The sequence below is a fragment of the Oncorhynchus gorbuscha genome, unplaced genomic scaffold (genome assembly GCF_021184085.1).
Source record: "Oncorhynchus gorbuscha isolate QuinsamMale2020 ecotype Even-year unplaced genomic scaffold, OgorEven_v1.0 Un_scaffold_2452, whole genome shotgun sequence".
NCBI classification, from domain to species: domain Eukaryota; kingdom Metazoa; phylum Chordata; class Actinopteri; order Salmoniformes; family Salmonidae; genus Oncorhynchus; species Oncorhynchus gorbuscha.
In genome coordinates, this window is record NW_025746961.1 from 387 (window position 1) to 20,909 (window position 20,523).

Here is a 20,523-nt window from a genome sequence, read left to right on the forward strand (position 1 = left end):
AAGCAGAATCCATCAAAAGGTGTCCTGGTGGGACTTTTAAAATCAGAAACGGACTTCTATAAACATTAACCCAAGAAGTAGTGCGCTATAAAGGAAATATGGTGCTATTTTGGATACAGGCAGTGACTCAGCCCTCCACTTCCCAGACCGCTACCCAAGGAAAGAAGAAAGACAGAGAGAGCGAGAGTGGGAGAGAGAAAGGACAGATGCTCTCTCTCTCTCTCTCTCTCTCTCTCTCTCTCTCTCTCTGTCTCTGCTGCTCTCTCTCTCTCTCTCTCTCTGCTCTCTCTCTCTCTCTCTCTCTCTCTCTCAATTAATTCAAAAGGCATGTGGGAGACCCCGAGAAATGTGTTTGCTAATTTTTTTCTTTAAGCAATGTTGTTTTTCTTGCCACTCTTCCCTAAAGCCCAGCTCTGTGGAGTGTACGGCTTAAAGTGGTCCTATGGACAGATACTCCAAGCTTTGCAGCTCCTTCAGGGTTATCTTTGGTCTCTTTGTTGCCTCTGATTAATGCCCTCCTTGCCTGGTCCGTGAGTTTTGGTGGGCGGCCGGTTGGCAGGTTTGTTGTGGTGCCATATTCTTTCCATTCTTTAATAATGGATTTAATGGTGCCCATGTTCAAAGTTTCGGATATGTTTTTATAACCCAACCCTGATCTATACTTCCCCACAACTTCATCCCTGACCTGTTTGGAGAGCTCCTTGGTCTTCATGGTGCCGCTTGCTTGGTGGTGCCACTTGCTTAGTGGTGTTGCAGACTCTGGGGCCTTTCAGAATAGGTGTATATATACTGAGATCATGTGACAGATCATGTGACACTTAGATTGCACACAGGTAGACTTTATTTAACTAATTATGTGACATCTGAAGGTAATTGGTTGCACCAGATCTTATTTAGGGGATTCATAGCAAAGGGGGTCTTAGAACAAAGGAGATGCAGCAAAGGTCTACATCATCACACTGCATGTAATGGCAGAATTCAACTGAAGAAAAGTGATACACACACCACCTTAGATCTAGAATCAGAACCACACCAGGCCATATAATCATATTTATTACACTGATCTAGAATCAGAACCACACCAGGCCATATAATCATATTTATTACACTGATCTAGAATCAGAACCACACCAGGCCATATAATCATATTTATTAAACTGATCTAGAATCAGAACCACACCAGTCCATATAATCATATTTATTAAACTGATCTAGAATCAGAACCACACCAGGCCATATAATCATATTTATTACACTGATCTAGAATCAGAACCACACCAGTCCATATAATCATATTTATTACACTGATCTAGAATCAGAACCACACCAGTCCATATAATCATATTTATTACACTGATCTAGAATCAGAACCACACCAGTCCATATAATCATATTTATTACACTGATCTAGAATCAGAACCACACCAGTCCATATAATCATATTTATTACACTGATCTAGAATCAGAACCACACCAGTCCATATAATCATATTTATTAAACTGATCTAGAATCAGAACCACACCAGTCCATATAATCATATTTATTAAACTGATCTAGAATCAGAACCACACCAGTCCATATAATCATATTTATTAAACTGATCTAGAATCAGAACCACACCAGTCCATATAATCATATGTATTACACTGATCTAGAATCAGAACCACACCAGGCCATATAATCCTATTTATTAAACTGATCTAGAATCAGAACCACACCAGGCCATATAATCCTATTTATTAAACTGATCTAGAATCAGAACCACACCAGTCCATATAATCATATTTATTAAACTGATTCTAGAATCAGAACCACACCAGTCCATATAATCATATTTATTAAACTGATCTAGAATCAGACCCACACCAGGCCATATAATCATATTTATTACACTGATCTAGAATCAGAACCACACCAGTCCATATAATCATATTTATTACACTGATTCTAGAATCAGAACCACACCAGTCCATATAATCATATTTATTACACTGATCTAGAATCAGAACCACACCAGTCCATGTAATCATATTTATTAAACTGATCTAGAATCAGGACCACAGCAGTCCATATAATCATATTTATTATGAGCTAAATTACTAAACAGTCATACTCCAGATGCCTCTCTGATACATACATGGGTGGTCTGAGACTTGCTGTCTTTGGTGTGTGACTAAATTAGCTGATCAATCCGGATGTTTACAAACTTGGCACACTAGAAGAATTATCATATCACAAACAGCAACGAGCCATAGACCGGATACACTAATTGTCTGCTAATTAGCTGTTGGGGGCCGTTTCTTCATTTCTGGAGCGAGGCAGACTTTGAATGGGATTCCAAGGCAGCTCCTCTTAATTAGCTGTGTAATTCGCTCTGTCTCAGACTCTGACTGTCTTTGTGTCAGAGGCTGATTACAATCCTCTTTAAATGTGTTATAGATAATGAGAGAGAAGCCCAATGGCCTTGTTTTAATCAGTCCACAGACTGTCAGTCTTTCTGTCTGCCTGTCTACCTGTCTGCCTGTCTAGCTGTCTGCCAGAAAGACTGACAGACTGACAGACAAACAGACAGGCAGACTGACAGACAGAAAGACTGACAGACAGGCAGACAGGCAGACAGGCAGACTGACAGACAGAAAGACTATTTCTTTCTGTCTGCCTCTCTATCTCTTTCTCTTTCTGTCTGCCTGTCTGTCAGTCTTTCTGTCTGCCTGTCTACCTGTCTGTCTGCCTGTCTGTCAGTCTTTCTGTCTGTCAGTCTTTCTGGCTGTCAGTTTGTCATTCTGTCTGTCTGTCTGTCTGTCTGTCTGTCTGTCTGTCTGTCTGTCTGTCTGTCTGTCTGTCTGTCTGTCTGTCTGTCTGTCTGTCTGTCTGTCTGTCTGTCTGTCTGTCTGTCTGGCTGGCTGGCTGGCTGGCTGGCTGGCTGGCTGGCTGGCTGGCTGGCTGGCTGGCTGTTATACACCTCCATAGTCTGTATCATCTCTACCTCTCAGTAGCTGGTCAGGACTTCATCCCCTCGTTATGTCTCTCTTACTAAGTAGGTTGACAGTCTTGGACCGTTGAGCTATGTTCACGTATAGCTTGTTATGTTCACTCAATAATGACTTTCATCAACCAGCTATTAGAAGTGCTTATCAATTGGTTATTCATGTTTATGCGTGATGGAATTTGTTCATAGTATGTGCACACTTTGTAAAGAGTTGGTGGATGCTTATTGTTGAGGTTACTGAAGTGTTTCTGTAAGCTGACTACTGATGATTCTCTCCTCAGCTGCGTTGGGCCTCGGCTCCAAGACTGTGTTGGAATGATGGACAGGTAAGATGATCATCACAGTGTCCGCTGGGCTTTCACTGCTTTGACATCAGACTCAGTCTCTATCACTAGAACCTCTCTCTTTATTCTCGCTATAACTCTCTGACTCACTGTCTCAGGTTTCACCTCTCTCTCTCTCTCTCTCTCTCTCTCTCTAGGCCCCTCTAGGCTCCTATGCCCATGAGTATCTCTCTCTCGCTCTCTCTCAATTCACTCTCTCTCTCTCTCTCTCTCTCTCTCTCTCTCTCTCTCTCTCTCTCTCTCTCTCTCTCTCTCTCTCTCTCTCTCTCTCTCTCTCTCTCTCTCTCTCTCTCTCTATCAATTAATTATCTTCCCCCTCTCTCTTTCTCTCTTTTTCTCTCCCTCTCACTCTCTCCCTCTCTCCCTCTCTCTTTCTCTGTCTCTCTCCTTTTCTGTTCTCCAATTTAAACTCTTGCCTCACTATCCTCAACATGCCCCATATATCTCATTATATCTGGTCTTGCCTCTCGGTTTACAACATGCCCCATATATCTCATTATATCTGGTCTTGCCTCTCTATCCTCAACATGCCCCATATATCTCATTATATCTGGTCTTGCCTCTCTGTTTACAACATGCCCCATATATCTCATTATATCTGGTCTTGCCTCTCTATCCTCAACATGCCCCATATATCTCATTATATCTGGTCTTGCCTCTCTGTTTACAACATGCCCCATATATCTCATTATATCTGGTCTTGCCTCTCTATCCTCAACATGCCCCATATATCTCATTATATCTGGTCTTGCCTCTCTGTTTACAACATGCCCCATATATCTCATTATATCTGGTCTTGCCTCTGTTTACTGCCCCATATATCTCATTATATCTGGTCTTGCCTCTCTAAACATGCCCCATATATCTCATTATATCTGGTCTTGCCTCTCTGTTTACAACATGCCCCATATATCTCATTATATCTGGTCTTGCCTCTCTGTTTACAACATGCCCCATATATCTCATTATATCTGGTCTTGCCTCTCTATCCTCAACATGCCCCATCTCATTATATCTGGTCTTGCCTCTCTATCCTCAACATGCCCCATATATCTCATTATATCTGGTCTTGCCTCTCTGTTTACAACATGCCCCATATATCTCATTATATCTGGTCTTGCCTCTCTGTTTACAACATGCCTCATATATCTCATTATATCTGGTCTTGCCTCTCTAGCCTCAACATGCCCCATATATCTCATTATATCTGGTCTTGCCTCTCTATCCTCAACATGCCCCATATATCTCATTATATCTGGTCTTGCCTCTCTATCCTCAACATGCCCCATATATCTCATTATATCTGGTCTTGCCTCTCTGTTTACAACATGCCCCATATATCTCATTATATCTGGTCTTGCCTCTCTGTTTACAACATGCCCCATATATCTCATTATATCTGGTCTTGCCTCTCTATCCTCAACATGCCCCATATATCTCATTATATCTGGTCTTGCCTCTCTATCCTCAACATGCCCCATATATCTCATTATATCTGGTCTTGCCTCTCTCTGTTTACAACATGCCCCATATATCTCATATATTATATCTGGTCTTGCCTCTCTGTTTACAACATGCCCCATATATCTCATTATATCTGGTCTTGCCTCTCTATCCTCAACATGCCCCATATATCTCATTATATCTGGTCTTGCCTCTCTGTTTACAACATGCCCCATTATATCTGGTCTCCTCTCTATCCTCAACATGCCCCATATATCTCATTCTCTGGTCTTGCCTCTATCTCAACATGTTTACAACATGCCCCATATATCTCATTATATCTGGTCTTGCCTCTCTGTTTACAACATGCCCCATATATCTCATTATATCTGGTCTTGCCTCTCTATCCTCAACATGCCCCATATATCTCATTATATCTGGTCTTGCCTCTCTATCCTCAACATGCCCCATATATCTCATTATATCTGGTCTTGCCTCTCTGTTTACAACATGCCCCATATATCTCATTATATCTGGTCTTGCCTCTCTGTAAATTTCAAGCTCCTTTTTTGAGGACCGCAAAAAATCAATGGTTCTGAACCCCGCTCTTTGACAACCCAGCAGAGGACCCTAGTATCCACATGCTCCCGTCTGCTGCTTGGAACATGAGTCTTCCAATTGCCTCTTAATGTCTTCAATCACTAGTAGAGTTGTTTCTCTGGTCCTTGACTCAGGTGCAAAATGTTCCGCAAGGCCTACCTTGGGGAACAAGGGTGTTGGGTAGCCTAAAGTGGGGAAGGGAAGAGGGATGGAAGGACAGAGGGATAGAGAGAGGGAGGGAAGGAAAGAGGGAGGCAAGGAAGGATAGAGGGATAGAGGGAGGGAGGGAGGGAAGTAAAGAGGGATAGAGGTATAGAGGGAGGGAAGGAAAGAGGGAGGGAAGGAAGGACAGAGGGATAGAGGGAGGGAAGGAAAGAGGGAGGGAAGGAAAGAGGGAGGTAAGGATAGAGGAATAGAGAGAGGGAGGGAAGGAAAGAGGGAGGGAAGGATAGAGGAATAGAGAGAGGGAGGGAAGGAAAGAGGGAGGGAAGGATAGAGGAATAGAGGGAGGGTAGAGGAAAGAGCGAGAGAAGGAAGGATAGAGGGATAGAGGGAGGGAGGGAAGGATAGAGGGATAGAGGGAATGAGGGAAGGAAAGAGGGAGGGAAGGAAGGATAGATGGATAGAGGGAAGGAGGGAAGGAAAGAGGGAGGGAAGGAAGGACAGAGGGATAGAGGGAGGGAGGGAAGGGAAGGAAATGGAGGGAAGGAAGGATAGAGGGATAGAGGGAGGGAGGGAAGGAAAGAGGGAGGGAAGGAAAGAGGGAGGGAAGGAAAGAGGGAGGGAAGGATAGAGGGAGGGAAGGATAGAGGGAGGGAAGGAAAGAGGGAGGGAAGGATAGAGGGAGGGAAGGAAAGAGGGAGGGAAGGAAAGAGGGAGGGAAGGATAGAGGGATAGAGGGAGGGAGGGAAGGAAAGAGGGAGGGAAGGATAGAGGGATAGAGGGAAGGAGGGAAGGAAAGAGTGAGGGAAGGATAGGGGGATAGAGGGAGGGAGGGAAGGAAAGAGGGAGGGATAGAGGGTGGGGGGGAAGGAAAGATAGAGGGATAGAGGGAGGGAAGGAAAGAGTTCATGTATAAGAGAGGACATTTAAAGGAAAACGTGTTGGAGGTATTAAAAAAACCTGTTGGAGGTATTAAAAAAAGCTGTTGGAGGTATTAAAAAACCTGTTGGAGGTATTAAAAAAAGCTGTTGGAGGTATTAAAAAACCTGTTGGAGGTATTAAAAAAACCTGTTGGAGGTATTAAAAAACCTGTTGGAGGTATTAAAAAAAGCTGTTGGAGGTATTAAAAAAAACCTGTTGGAGGCATTAAAAAAGCTGTTGGAGGTATTAAAAAACCTGTTGGAGGTATTAAAAAAAGCTGTTGGAGGTATTAAAAAAACCTGTTGGAGGCATTAAAAAAACCTGTTGGAGGTATTAAAAAAAGCTGTTGGAGGTATTAAAAAAAAGCTGTTGGAGGTATTAAAAAACGCTGTTGGAGGTATTAAAAAAGCTGTTGGAGGTATTAAAAAAAGCTGTTGGAGGTATTAAAAAACCTGTTGGAGGTATTAAAAAAACCTGTTGGAGGTATTAAAAAACCTGTTGGAGGTATTAAAAAAAGCTGTTGGAGGTATTAAAAAAAACCTGTTGGAGGCATTAAAAAAGCTGTTGGAGATATTAAAAAACCTGTTGGAGGTATTAAAAAAACCTGTTGGAGATATTTAAAAAACCTGTTGGAGATATTAAAAAAACCTGTTGGAGATATTAAAAAACCTGTTGGAGGTATTAAAAAAACCTGTTGGAGATATTTGTAACGACGTTCGTCTGTTGTAAGAAGAGAGTCGGACCAAAATGCAGCGCGTAGGTTACTCATGACTTTAAAAAAAGATATGACGGTACATGAAATAACTGAAATACGAAAACAACAAACGAAACGTGAAACTAATTACAGCCTATCTGGTGACTACAACACAGAGACAGGTACAAACACCCACAAAATACAAAGCGAACTCAGGCTACCTAAATACGGTTCCCAATCCGAGACAACGAGAATCACCTGACTCCAATTGAGAACCGCCTCAGGCAGCCAAGCCTAACTAGACACACCCCTAATCATACACAATCCCAATGCTAATAAAACCCCAATACGAACCCAACACATAAACCCATGTCACACCCTGGCCTGACCAAAATATATAACGAAAACACAAAACATATTGACCAAGGCGTGACAATATTAAAAAACCTGTTGGAGATATAAAAAACCTGTTGGAGATATTAAAAAAACCTGTTGGAGATATTAAAAAACCTGTTGGAGGTATTAAAAAAACCTGTTGGAGATATTAAAAAAACCTGTTGGAGGTATTAAAAAACCTGTTGGAGGTATTAAAAAAACCTGTTGGAGATATTTAAAAACCTGTTGGAGGTATTAAAAAACATGTTGGAGGTATTAAAAAAACCTGTTGGAGGTATTAAAAAAACCTGTTGGAGATATTAAAAAAACCTGTTGGAGGTATTAAAAAAACCTGTTGGAGATATTAAAAAAACATGTTGGAGATATTAAGAAAACCTGTTGGAGATATTAAAAAAACCTGTTGGAGGTATAAAAAAAACCTGTTGGAGGTATTAAAAAACCTGTTGGAGATATTAAAAAACCTGTTGGAGATATTTAAAAAACCTGTTGGAGGTATTAAAAAAACCTGTTGGAGGTATTAAGAAAACCTGTTGGAGATATTTAAAAAACCTGTTGGAGGTATTAAAAAAACCTGTTAAGAAATGATACATAGTACTTAATGATGTATGATGATACACATTACTTAATGATGTATAATGATACAGGAGAGGAGAGACTCAGATCAGATAGGACCCACTGGTGGAATTGTTGTCTTGTCTGAGGAGCTACGGGACATGGACATGGACATGACACACACACACACACACACACACACACACACACACACACACACACACACACACACACACACACACACACACACACACACACACACACACACACACACACACACACACACACACACACACACACACACACACACACACACACACACACACACACACACACACACACACACACACACACACACACACACACACACACAGTTCCATAATGGAGCCATACATGTTGGTGACATACGGGCCTGTCTCTTACTCTGTCTGCAGGACGCCCCTCATTGCGGCCGGGGTGATCGGTGCTCTGTTTGTCATCGTCATCGTGGCGCTGAGCGTGGCGGTCTACGTGCGCCGTAAGAGCATCAAGAAGAAGAGGGCTCTGCGCCGCTTCCTGGAGACAGAGGTGAAGGGTCAAGGGTCATCCTGGGTTCATTGTGACTCAACCAATCAGCTCAGGGAATTAGACATTACATTACTATATTGGTGCGGGGTTAAGAGTGGACATGATGTGAAGGATTTCACAACATGTACTTGATGTATTTCTGAAAAGGATACGATCTCTGTAAAACCCTGACATGGTGTTGAACAAGATACAGTACACCTTGTGCTGCACATGTACTCTACACATCATAGTGCACTGTGTCAAAATGGAGTCTTCCAAACTGTTAACTCCACACCTTAGCTTGCTAAACCCTGGACAGAATATTTAACTGATCCATAAAGTATACAACTACCTCAACATGATGTCCATCTCTCATTGTTGGAGCATTGAGATGAAGTTGCAGGGATGTATTACTAGACTGGAGAGTACGCTTGGTATTCATTGGAGGGGATGTGTGTGTGCGTTCACTTGTTAGTGTGTACGCCCGCAGTTGACCTGGCCTCCCAGTTCCATTCCAAAGTAGGAGCTGTCGGGGAGCGTTAGGATCATTTACAGGTGAAACCACAGTGTTATAGACAGCTGTCAGTTTACTGCCCCGCCTGCTGCAGTCCCACAACGCTGCAGCACAGAGAGGCTGATGGAAGAACACACACATCCATCTCAATCAGTCTTCCTCTGGCAAGGGAGAGTCTGAGTGGACACACTCATTCATTTCCATGATCTTGGATCTTATTGTGGTGGGGGGGTAGAAATAGGGTCAGAGGGGATGACGATCTGGGACTACTGCCCAGTCTGCCAAGCCCACCTAAACACACACACAGATGGACACACAAACACACACACACCCTATGACCCTAACACATACACTTTGAATACATACCCACTCCCCACCTCTCCCACTCCCCACCTCTCCCACTCTCCACCTCTCCCACTCCCCACCTCCCCACCTCTCCCACTCCCCACCTCTCCCACTCCCCACCTCCCCACCTCCCCCACTCCCCACCTCTCCCACTCCCCACCTCCCCACCTCCCCACTCCCCACCTCTCCCACTTCCCACCTCCCCACCTCCCCACCTCCCCCCACCTCCCCACCTCCCCACCTCTCCCACCTCCCCACCTCTCCCACTACCCACCTCCCCACCTCCCCACCTCTCCCCACTCCCCACCTCCCCACCTCCCCACCTCCCCACTCCCACCTCCCCACCTCCCCACCCCCACCTCCCCACCTCCCACTCCCCACCTCCCCACCTCTCCCACTCCCCACCTCCCCACCTCTCCCACTCCCCACCTCCCCACCTCTCCCACTCCCCACCTCCCCACTCCCCACCTCCCCACCTCTCCCACTCCCCACCTCCCCACCTCCCCACCCCCACCTCCCCCACCTCCCCACCTCCCACCTCCCCACTCCCCACCTCCCCACCTCCCCACTCCCCACCTCCCCACTCCCCACCTCCCCACTCTCCCCACAACCCACCTCCCCACCTCCCCACCTCTCCCACTCCCCACCTCCCCACCTCCCCACCTCCCACTCCCCACTCCCCACCTCTCCCACTCCCCACCTCCCTACCTCCCACTCCCCACCTCCCCCACCTCCCCACTCCCCACCTCCCTCCCCACCTCTCCCACTCCCCCTCCCCACCTCTCCCTCCCCACCTCCCCACCCCCACCCCCCTCCCCACCTCTCCCACTCCCCACCTCTCCCACTCCCCACCTCTCCCACTCCCCACCTCCCCACCTCTCCCACCTCCCCACCTTCCCACCTCCCCACCTCTCTCCCCACCTCCCCACCTCCCCACCTCCCCACTCCCCTCCCCACCTCCCCACCTCTCCCACCTCCCCACTTCTCCCACTCCCCACCTCCCCACCTCTCCCACTCCCCACCTCCCCACCTCCCCACCTCCCCACCTCCCCCACTCCCCACCTCTCCCACTCCCCACCTCCCCACCTCTCCCACTCCCACCTCTCCCACTCCCCACCTCCCCACCTCTCCCACTCCCCAACTCCCCAACTCCCCGCCTCCCCACCCCTCCCCTCCTCCCCAACTCCCCAACTCCCCGCCTCCCCACCTCCTCCTCCCCAACTCCCCTCCCCACTCCCCCAACTCCCCCCTCCCCAACTCCCCACCTCCTCCCCAACTCCCCTCCTCCCCACCTCCCCTCCTCCCCCCAACTCCCCTCCTCCCCCTCCTCCCCTACTTGATGACACTTCATGGAAACTGCACATTGTTTTTGATGTGCTATGCTGTCCAGCAGCCCTTCTCCTCTCTGATTGGTTGAAAGGAGGGTTTTTGATGTGATATGCTGTCCAGCAGCCCTTCTCCTCTCTGATTGGTTGAAAGGAGGGTTTTTGATGTGCTATGCTGTCCAGCAGCCCTTCTCCTCTCTGATTGGTTGAAAGGAGGGTTTTTGATGTGCTATGCTGTCCAGCAGCCCTTCTCCTCTCTGATTGGTTGAAAGGAGGGTTTTTGATGTGCTATGCTGTCCAGCAGCCCTTCTCCTCTCTGATTGGTTGAAAGGAGGGTTTTTGATGTGCTATGCTGTCCAGCAGCCCTTCTCCTCTCTGATTGGTTGAAAGATGGGTTTTTGATGTGCTATGCTGTCCAGCAGCCCTTCTCCTCTCTGATTGGTTGAAAGGAGGGTTTTTGATGTGCTATGCTGTCCAGCTGCCCTTCTCCTCTCTGATTGGTTGAAAGGAGGGTTTTTGATGTGCTATGCTGTCCAGCAGCCCTTCTCCTCTCTGATTGGTTGAAAGGAGGGTTTTTGATGTGCTATGCTGTCCAGCTGCCCTTCTCCTCTCTGATTGGTTGAAAGGAGAGAGAGAGAGAGAGAGAGAGAGAGAGGAGAGAGAGAGAGAGAGAGAGAGTGAGAAAGAGAGAGTGTGTGTGAGAGAGGGAGAGAGGGAGAGAGGGAGGGAGGGAGAGTGAGAGTGTGAGAGTGTGAGAGAGTGTGAGAGAGAGAGAGAGAGAGAGAGAGAGAGAGAGAGAGAGAGAGAGAGAGAGAGAGAGAGAGAGAGAGAGAGAGAGAGAGAGAGAGAGAGTTTCCACCTCATTTTGTGGGCAGTGTGCCCATAACCTGTCTTCTCTTGGGAGCAATGTCTGCCTACGACGGTCTTTCTCAATAGCAAGGCTATGCTTCTCTCTCACTCTCTATCTCCTCTCTCTCTATATCTCCTCTTATATCTCCTCTCTCTATATCTCCTCCTATATCTCCTCTCTCTATATCTCCTCCTATATCTCCTCTCTCTATATCTCCTCCTATATCTCCTCTCTCTATATCTCCTCCTATATCTCCTCTCTCTCTCCTCCTATATCTCCTCTATATCTATATCTCCTCTCTCTATATCTCCTCCTATATCTCCTCTCTCCTCCTATATCTCCTCTCTCTATATCCTCTCTCTATATCTCCTCTCTCTATATCTCCTCTCTCTCTCTCTCTATCTCCTCTCTCTCTCTATATCTCCTCCTATATCTCCTCTCTCTATATCTCCTCTCTCTATATCTCCTCCTATATCTCCTCTCTCTATATCTCCTCCTATATCTCCTCTCTATATCTCCTCCTATATCTCCTCTCTCTATATCTCCTCTTATATCTCCTCTCTCTCTCTATATCTCCTCCTATATCTCCTCTCTCTATATCTCCTCCTATATCTCCTCTCTCTATATCTCCTCCTATCTCCTCTCTATATCTCCTCTATATCTCCTCTCTCTATCTCCTCTTATATCTCCTCTCTCTATATCTCTCCTATATCTCCTCTCTCTATATCTCCTCTCTCTATATCTCCTCTATATCTCCTCTCTATATCTCCTCCTATATCTCCTCTATATCTCCTCTCTCTATATCTCCTCTCTCTCTATCTCCTCTTATATCTCCTCTCTCTCTATATCTCCTCCTATATCTCCTCTCTCTATATCTCCTCTCTCTATATCTCCTCTTATATCTCCTCTCTCTCTATATCTCCTCCTATATCTCCTCTCTCTATATCTCCTCCTATATCTCCTCTCTATATCTCCTCTCTCTCTATCTCCTCTTATATCTCCTCTCTCTCTATATCTCCTCCTATATCTCCTCTCTCTCTCTCTATCTCCTCTTATATCTCCTCTCTCTATATCTCCTCCTATATCTCCTCTCTATATCTCCTCTCTCTATCTCCTCCTATATCTCCTCTCTATATCTCCTCTCTATATCTCCTCTCTCTATATCTCTCTCTCTATCTCCTCTTATATCTCCTCTCTATATCTCCTCTTATATCTCCTCTCTCTATATCTCCTCCTATATCTCCTCTCTATATCTCCTCCTATATCTCCTCTCTCTATATCTCCTCCTATATCTCCTCTCTCTATATCTCCTCCTATATCTCCTCTCTCTATATCTCCTCCTATATCTCCTCTCTCTATATCTCCTCCTATATCTCCTCTCTCTCTATCTCCTCTTATATCTCCTCTCTCTATATCTCCTCCTATATCTCCTCTCTATATCTCCTCTCTATATCTCCTCTCTATATCTCCTCTCTCTCTATCTCCTCTTATATCTCCTCTCTCTATATCTCCTCCTATATCTCCTCTCTCTATATCTCCCTCTATATCTCCTCCTATATCTCCTCTCTATATCTCCTCCTATATCTCCTCTCTATATCTCCTCCTATATCTCCTCTCTCTATATCTCCTCTTATATCTCCTCTCTCTCTCTATCTCTCCTATATCTCCTCTCTCTATATCTCCTCCTATATCTCCTCTCTATATCTCCTCCTATATCTCCTCTCTATATCTCCTCTCTATATCTCCTCTCTCTCTATCTCCTCTTATATCTCCTCTCTCTATATCTCCTCCTATATCTCCTCTCTCTATATCTCCTCTCTCTATATCTCCTCTCTCTATATCTCCTCCTATATCTCCTCTCTCTATATCTCCTCCTATATCTCCTCTCTCTATATCTCCTCTCTCTATATCTCCTCTCTCTCTATCTCCTCTTATATCTCCTCTCTCTCTATATCTCCTCCTATATCTCCTCTCTCTATATCTCCTCTCTCTATATCTCCTCTTATATCTCCTCTCTCTCTCTATATCTCCTCCTATATCTCCTCTCTCTCTATCTCCTCCTATATCTCCTCTCTCTATATCTCCTCTCTCTCTATCTCCTCTTATATCTCCTCTCTCTCTATATCTCCTCCTATATCTCCTCTCTCTATCTCTATCTCCTCTTATATCTCCTCTCTCTCTATATCTCCTCCTATATCTCCTCTCTCTATATCTCTCTCTATCTCTCCTCTCTATATCTCCTCTCTCTATATCTCCTCCTATATCTCCTCTCTCTATCTCCTCTTATATCTCTCTCTCTATATCTCCTCCTATATCTCCTCTCTCTATCTCCTCTCTATATCTCCTATCTATATCTCTCTCTCTCTCTATATCTCCTCCTATATCTCCTCTCTCTATATCTCCTCCTATATCTCCTCTCTATCTCCTCTTATATCTCCTCTCTCTATATCTCCTCCTATATCTCCTCTCTATATCTCCTCTCCTCTCTATATCTCCTCCTATATCTCCTCTCTCTCTATATCTCCTCTTATATCTCCTCTCTCTATATCTCCTCCTATATCTCCTCTCTATATCTCCTCCTCTATATCTCCTCTCTATATCTCCTCTTATATCTCCTCTCTCTATATCTCCTCCTATATCTCCTCTCTCTATATCTCCTCTTATATCTCCTCTCTCTATATCTCCTCCTCTCCTCTCTCTATATCTCCTCTTATATCTCCTCTCTCTATATCTCCTATATCTCCTCTCTCTATATCTCCTCTTATATCTCCTCTATATCTCCTCCTATATCTCCTCTCTCTCTCTCTATCTCCTCTTATATCTCCTCTCTCTATATCTCCTCCTATATCTCCTCTCTCTCTATATCTCCTCTATATCTCCTCTCTATATCTCCTCTCTATATCTCCTCTCTCCTCTCTATATCTCCTCCTATATCTCCTCTCTCTATCTCCTCCTATATCTCCTCTCTATATCTCCTCCTATATCTCCTCTCTCTATATCTCCTCCTATATCTCCTCTCTATATCTCCTCCTATATCTCCTCTCTCTATATCTCCTCCTATATCTCCTCTCTCTATATCTCCTATATCTCCTCTATATCTCCTCCTATATCTCCTCTCTATATCTCCTCCTATATCTCCTCTCTATATCTCCTCCTATATCTCCTCTCTATATCTCCTCCTATATCTCCTCTCTCTATATCTCCTCTTATATCTCCTCTCTCTATATCTCCTCCCTATATCTCCTCTCTCTCTATATCTCCTCTCTATATCTCCTCTCTCTCTATATCTCCTCCTATATCTCCTCTCTATATCTCCTCCTATATCTCCTCTCTCTATCTCCTCTTATATCTCCTCTATATCTCTCTATATCTCCTCTCTATATCTCCTCTCTCTCTATATCCTCCTCTCTCTCTATATCTCCTCTATATCTCCTCTCTCCTCCTCCTATATCTCCTCTCTATCTCCTCCTATATCTCCTCTCTATATCTCCTCTCTCTCTCTATATCTCCTCCTATATCTCCTCTCTATATCTCCTCTCTCTATATCTCCTCTCTATATCTCCTCTCTATATCTCCTCTCTATATCTCCTCTCTATATCTCCTCTCTATCTCCTCCTCTCTCTATATCTCCTCCTATATCTCCTCTATATCTCCTCTTATATCTCCTCTCTCTCTCCTCTCTCTATCTCCTCTCTATCTCCTCTATCTCCTCTTATATCTCCTCTCTCTCTATCTCCTCTTATATCTCCTCTCTCTCCTCTCTATATCTCCTCCTATATCTCCTCTCTCTCCTCTATATCTCCTCCTATATCTCCTCTCTCTCTCTATCTCCTCTCTCTATCGCCTCTATATCTCCTCTCTCTATCTCCTCTTATATCTCCTCTCTCTCTATATCTCCTCTCTATATCTCCTCCTATATCTCCTCTCTCTATCTCCTCTTATATCTCCTCTCTCTCTATATCTCCTCCTATATCTCCTCTCTCTCTATCTCCTCTTATATCTCCTCTCTCTCTATATCTCCTCCTATATCTCCTCTCTCTATATCTCCTCTTATATCTCCTCTCTCTATATCTCCTCCTATATCTCCTCTCTCTATATCTCCTCTTATATCTCCTCTCTCTATATCTCCTCCTATATCTCCTCTCTCTATATCTCCTCTCTATATCTCCTCTTATATCTCCTCTCTCTATATCTCCTCCTATATCTCCTCTCTATATCTCCTCTTATATCTCCTCTCTCTATATCTCCTCCTATATCTCCTCTCTATATCTCCTCCTATATCTCCTCTCTCTATATCTCCTCTTATATCTCCTCTCTCTATATCTCCTCTCTCTCTATCTCCTCTCTCTCTATCTCCTCTCTCTCTCTATCTCCTCCTATATCTCCTCTCTCCATATCTCCTCTTATATCTCCTCTATATCTCTCTCTCTCTATCTCCTCTCTCTCTATCTCCTCTCTCTCTATCTCCTCTCTATATCTCCTCTTATATCTCCTCTCTCTATCTCCTCTTATATCTCCTCTCTATATCTCCTCTCTCTATCTCCTCTTATATCTCCTCTCTCTCTATATCTCCTCCTATATCTCCTCTATCTCCTCTTATATCTCCTCTCTCTATATCTCCTCCTATATCTCCTCTCTCTCTATCTCCTCTTATATCTCTCTCTATATCTCCTCCTATATCTCCTCTCTCTATATCTCCTCTTATATCTCCTCTCTCTATATCTCCTCCTATATCTCCTCTCTATATCTCCTCTTATATCTCCTCTCTCTCTATATCTCCTCCTATATCTCCTCTCTCTATATCTCCTCTCTCTATATCTCCTCTTATATCTCCTCTATATCTCCTCCTATATCTCCTCTCTATATCTCCTCTTATATCTCCTCTCTATATCTCCTCCTATATCTCCTCTCTATATCTCCTCCTATATCTCCTCTCTCTATATCTCCTCTTATATCTCCTCTCTATATCTCCTCTCTCTATATCTCCTCCTATATCTCCTCTCTCTCTATCTCCTCTTATATCTCCTCTCTCTCTATATCTCCTCCTATATCTCCTCTCTCTCTCTCTATCTCCTCTTATATCTCCTCTCTCTCTATATCTCCTCCTATATCTCCTCTCTCTATATCTCCTCTTATATCTCCTCTCTATATCTCCTCCTATATCTCCTCTCTCTATATCTCCTCTTATATCTCCTCTCTCTCTATATCTCCTCCTATATCTCCTCTCTCTATATCTCCTCTCTCTATATCTCCTCTTATATCTCCTCTCTCTATATCTCCTCCTATATCTCCTCTCTCTATATCTCCTCTTATATCTCCTCTCTCTATATCTCCTCCTATATCTCCTCTCTATATCTCCTCCTATATCTCCTCTCTCTATATCTCCTCTTATATCTCCTCTCTCTATATCTCCTCTCTCTATCTCCTCTCTATCTCCTCTCTCTATCTCCTCTCTCTATCTCCTCCTATATCTCCTCTCTCTATATCTCCTCTTATATCTCCTCTCTCTATATCTCCTCTCTCTCTATCTCCTCTCTCTCTATCTCCTCTCTCTCTATCTCCTCTCTCTCTATCTCCTCTTATATCTCCTCTCTCTCTATCTCCTCTTATATCTCCTCTCTCTATATCTCCTCTCTCTATATCTCCTCTTATATCTCCTCTCTCTATATCTCCTCCTATATCTCCTCTCTCTCTATCTCCTCTTATATCTCCTCTCTCTCTATATCTCCTCCTATATCTCCTCTCTCTCTCTATCTCCTCTTATATCTCCTCTCTCTCTATATCTCCTCCTATATCTCCTCTCTATATCTCCTCTATATCTCCTCTATATCTCCTCCTATATCTCCTCTCTCTCTATATCTCCTCTTATATCTCCTCTCTCTCTATATCTCCTCCTATATCTCCTCTCTCTCTATATCTCCTCTCTATATCTCCTCTTATATCTCCTCTCTCTCTATATCTCCTCCTATATCTCCTCTCTATATCTCCTCTTATATCTCCTCTATATCTCCTCCTATATCTCCTCTCTATATCTCCTCCTATATCTCCTCTCTCTATATCTCCTCTTATATCTCCTCTCTCTATATCTCCTCTCTCTATCTCCTCTCTCTATCTCCTCTCTCTATATCTCCTCTCTATCTCTCTCCTATATCTCCTCTCTCTATATCTCCTCTATATCTCCTCTCTCTATATCTCCTCTCTCTCTATCTCCTCTTATATCTCCTCTCTCTCTATATCTCCTCTCTCTATATCTCCTCTCTCTATATCTCCTCTCTCTCTATCTCCTCTTATATCTCCTCTCTCTCTATATCTCCTCCTATATCTCCTCTCTCTATATCTCCTCTCTCTATATCTCCTCCTATATCTCCTCTCTCTATATATATTCTGCCACTGTGTACTCTCTGTTTAGGGCCAAATAGCATTCTAGTTTGCTTATAAGTTTGCTCAGAAAATATAAGTTCTAAGGCTTTTTGAAGACAGATTTTTTTTAAATTGCTTGTCTGCGACTGTGTGGAGCTACCAAGGCCTTTCCCAGATTACTATTTGACCCTTGACCCCTGATTTGAACATTGACTCCTTATCTGTCTGCTGGAGCAACACTAGGTTTAGTTGTTCCGCTGTGCTTGCTCTGTGGGCTCCACCTCCCCTTCTCCTCTGTTCAGAGCCAAGGGGCCATTTCAGCACCACATGCTAGAGTAGCCCAGTGGACAGCTCCCTTACTTGATATCAAGTCAGGCATTAGATGTTCAGTCCCAGGGCATCAGACAGCCCCTCACTGTTCTAGACTCCTAGTCCTTGTTTATGTCCAGGTTAACTGGGAATCATCTTTCTTTCATTATTTTCTATTATTCTCTCTCTCTCTCTCGTTCTCTCGTTCTCTCTCTCACTCTCTCGCTCTCTCTCTCTCTCTCTCTCTCATTTCCTCTCCCTCTCCCTCTCTCTCGTTCTCTCGTTCTCTCTCGTTTCTCTCTCTCGTTCTCTTCTCTCTCTCTCTCTTCTCTCTCCTCTCCCTCTCTCTCTCTCTCTCGTTCCTCTCTCTCTCTCTCTCGTTCTCTCTCTCGTTCTCTCTCTCTCTCTCTCTCTCTCTCTCTCTCTCTCTCTCTCTCTCTCTCTCTCTCTCTCTCTCTCTCTCTCTCTCTCTCTCTCTCTCTTCTTTCACTTTCTCCCTCTATTCCCCCCCTCTCCTTCTCTCTTTCAGTCAATGCTATTGGCTCACTTCCACTAGCAATAGCTCAGGGCTTACATGCTAGATCAGACACATTATAATGACTCTGAATGACGCTGGGTGTGTGTGGTGTGTCATTGCAAAGCCGTGGGCAATGTCATGGACCCCAGTGAACGTCTCAGTAATCCTGCTTTTATATCCTACTGAATATACACTGCTCAAAAAAATAAAGGGAACACTAAAATAACACATCCTAGATCTGAATGAATGAAATATTCTTATTAAATACTTTTTCTTTACATAGTTGAATGTGCTGACAACAAAATGGAAATCAAATTTATCAACCCATGGAGGTCTGGATTTGGAGTCACACTCAAAATTAAAGTGGAAAACCACACTACAGGCTGATCCAACTTTGATGTAATGTCCTTAAAACAAGTCAAAATGAGGCTCAGTAGTGTGTGTGGCCTCCATGTGCCTGTATGACCTCCCTACAACACCTGGGTATGCTCCTGAGGTGGCGGATGGTCTCCTGGACTAAAGCATCCGCCAACTCCTGGACAGTCTGTGGTGCAACGTGGCGTTGGTGCATGGAGCGAGACATGATGTCCCAGATGTGCTCAATTGGTTTCAGGTCTGGGGAACTGGCGGGCCAGTCCATAGCATCAATGCCTTCCTCTTGCAGGAACTGCTGACATACTCCAGCCACATGAGGTCTAGCATTGTCTTGCATTAGGAGGAACCCAGGGCCAACCGCACCAGCATATGGTCTCACAAGGGGTCTGAGGATGTCATCTCGGTACCTAATGGCAGTCAGGCTACCTCTGGCGAGCACATGGAGGGCTGTGCTCCCCCCCAAAGAAATGCCACCCCACACCATGACTGACCCACCGCCAACCCGGTCATGCTGGAGGATGTTGCAGGCAGCAAAACGTTCTCCACGGCGTCTCCAGACTCTGTCACGTCTGTCACATGTGCTCAGTGTGAACCTGCTTTCATCTGTGAAGAGCACAGGGCACCAGTGGCGAATTTGCCAATCTTGGTGTTCTCTGGCAAATGCCAAACGTCCTGCACGGTGTTGGGCTGTAAACACAACCCCCACTTGTCGACATCGGGCCCTCCTCATACCACCCTCATGGAGTCTGTTTCTGACCGTTTGAGCAGACACATGCACATTTGTGGCCTGCTGCAGGTCATTTTGCAGGGCTCTGGCAGTGCTCCTCCTTGCACAAAGGCGGAGGTAGCGGTCCTGCTGCTGGGTTGTTGCCCTCCTACAGCCTCCTCCACATCTCCTGATGTACTGGCCTGTCTCCTGGTAGCACCTCCATGCTCTGGACACTACGCTGACAGACAAAGCAAACCTTGCCACAGCTCACATTGATGTGCCATCCTGGATAAGCTGCACTACCTGAACCATGTGTGGGTTGTAGACTCCGTCTCATGCTACCACTAGAGTGAAAGCACCGCCAGCAATCAAAAGTGACCAAAACATCAGCCAGGAAGCATAGGAACTGAGAAGTGGTCTGTGGTCACCACCTGCAGAACCACTCCTTTATTGGGGGTGTCTTGCTAATTGCCTATAATTTCCACCTGTTCCATTTGCACAACAGCATGTGAAATGTATTGTCAATCAGTGTTGCTTCCTAAGTGGATAGTTTCATTTCACAGAAGTGTGA

At 44.7% G+C, this 20,523-nt stretch overlaps 1 protein-coding gene across 1 annotated transcript in view; it reads left to right on the forward strand.

Annotated features, from left to right (window-relative positions):
- Positions 1-3,308: 3,308 nt before the first annotated feature.
- LOC124025800 (receptor tyrosine-protein kinase erbB-4-like) overlaps positions 3,309-20,523 on the forward strand; it is a gene marked incomplete at its 3' end in the record, with an annotated part of 68,679 nt that continues 51,464 nt past the window's right edge. The window contains exons 1-2 of the mRNA XM_046339127.1: positions 3,309-3,316; positions 8,537-8,669. Of these exons, the coding sequence (XP_046195083.1) occupies positions 3,309-3,316; positions 8,537-8,669 (141 nt within the window). The remainder of the gene's footprint in view (positions 3,317-8,536; positions 8,670-20,523) is intronic.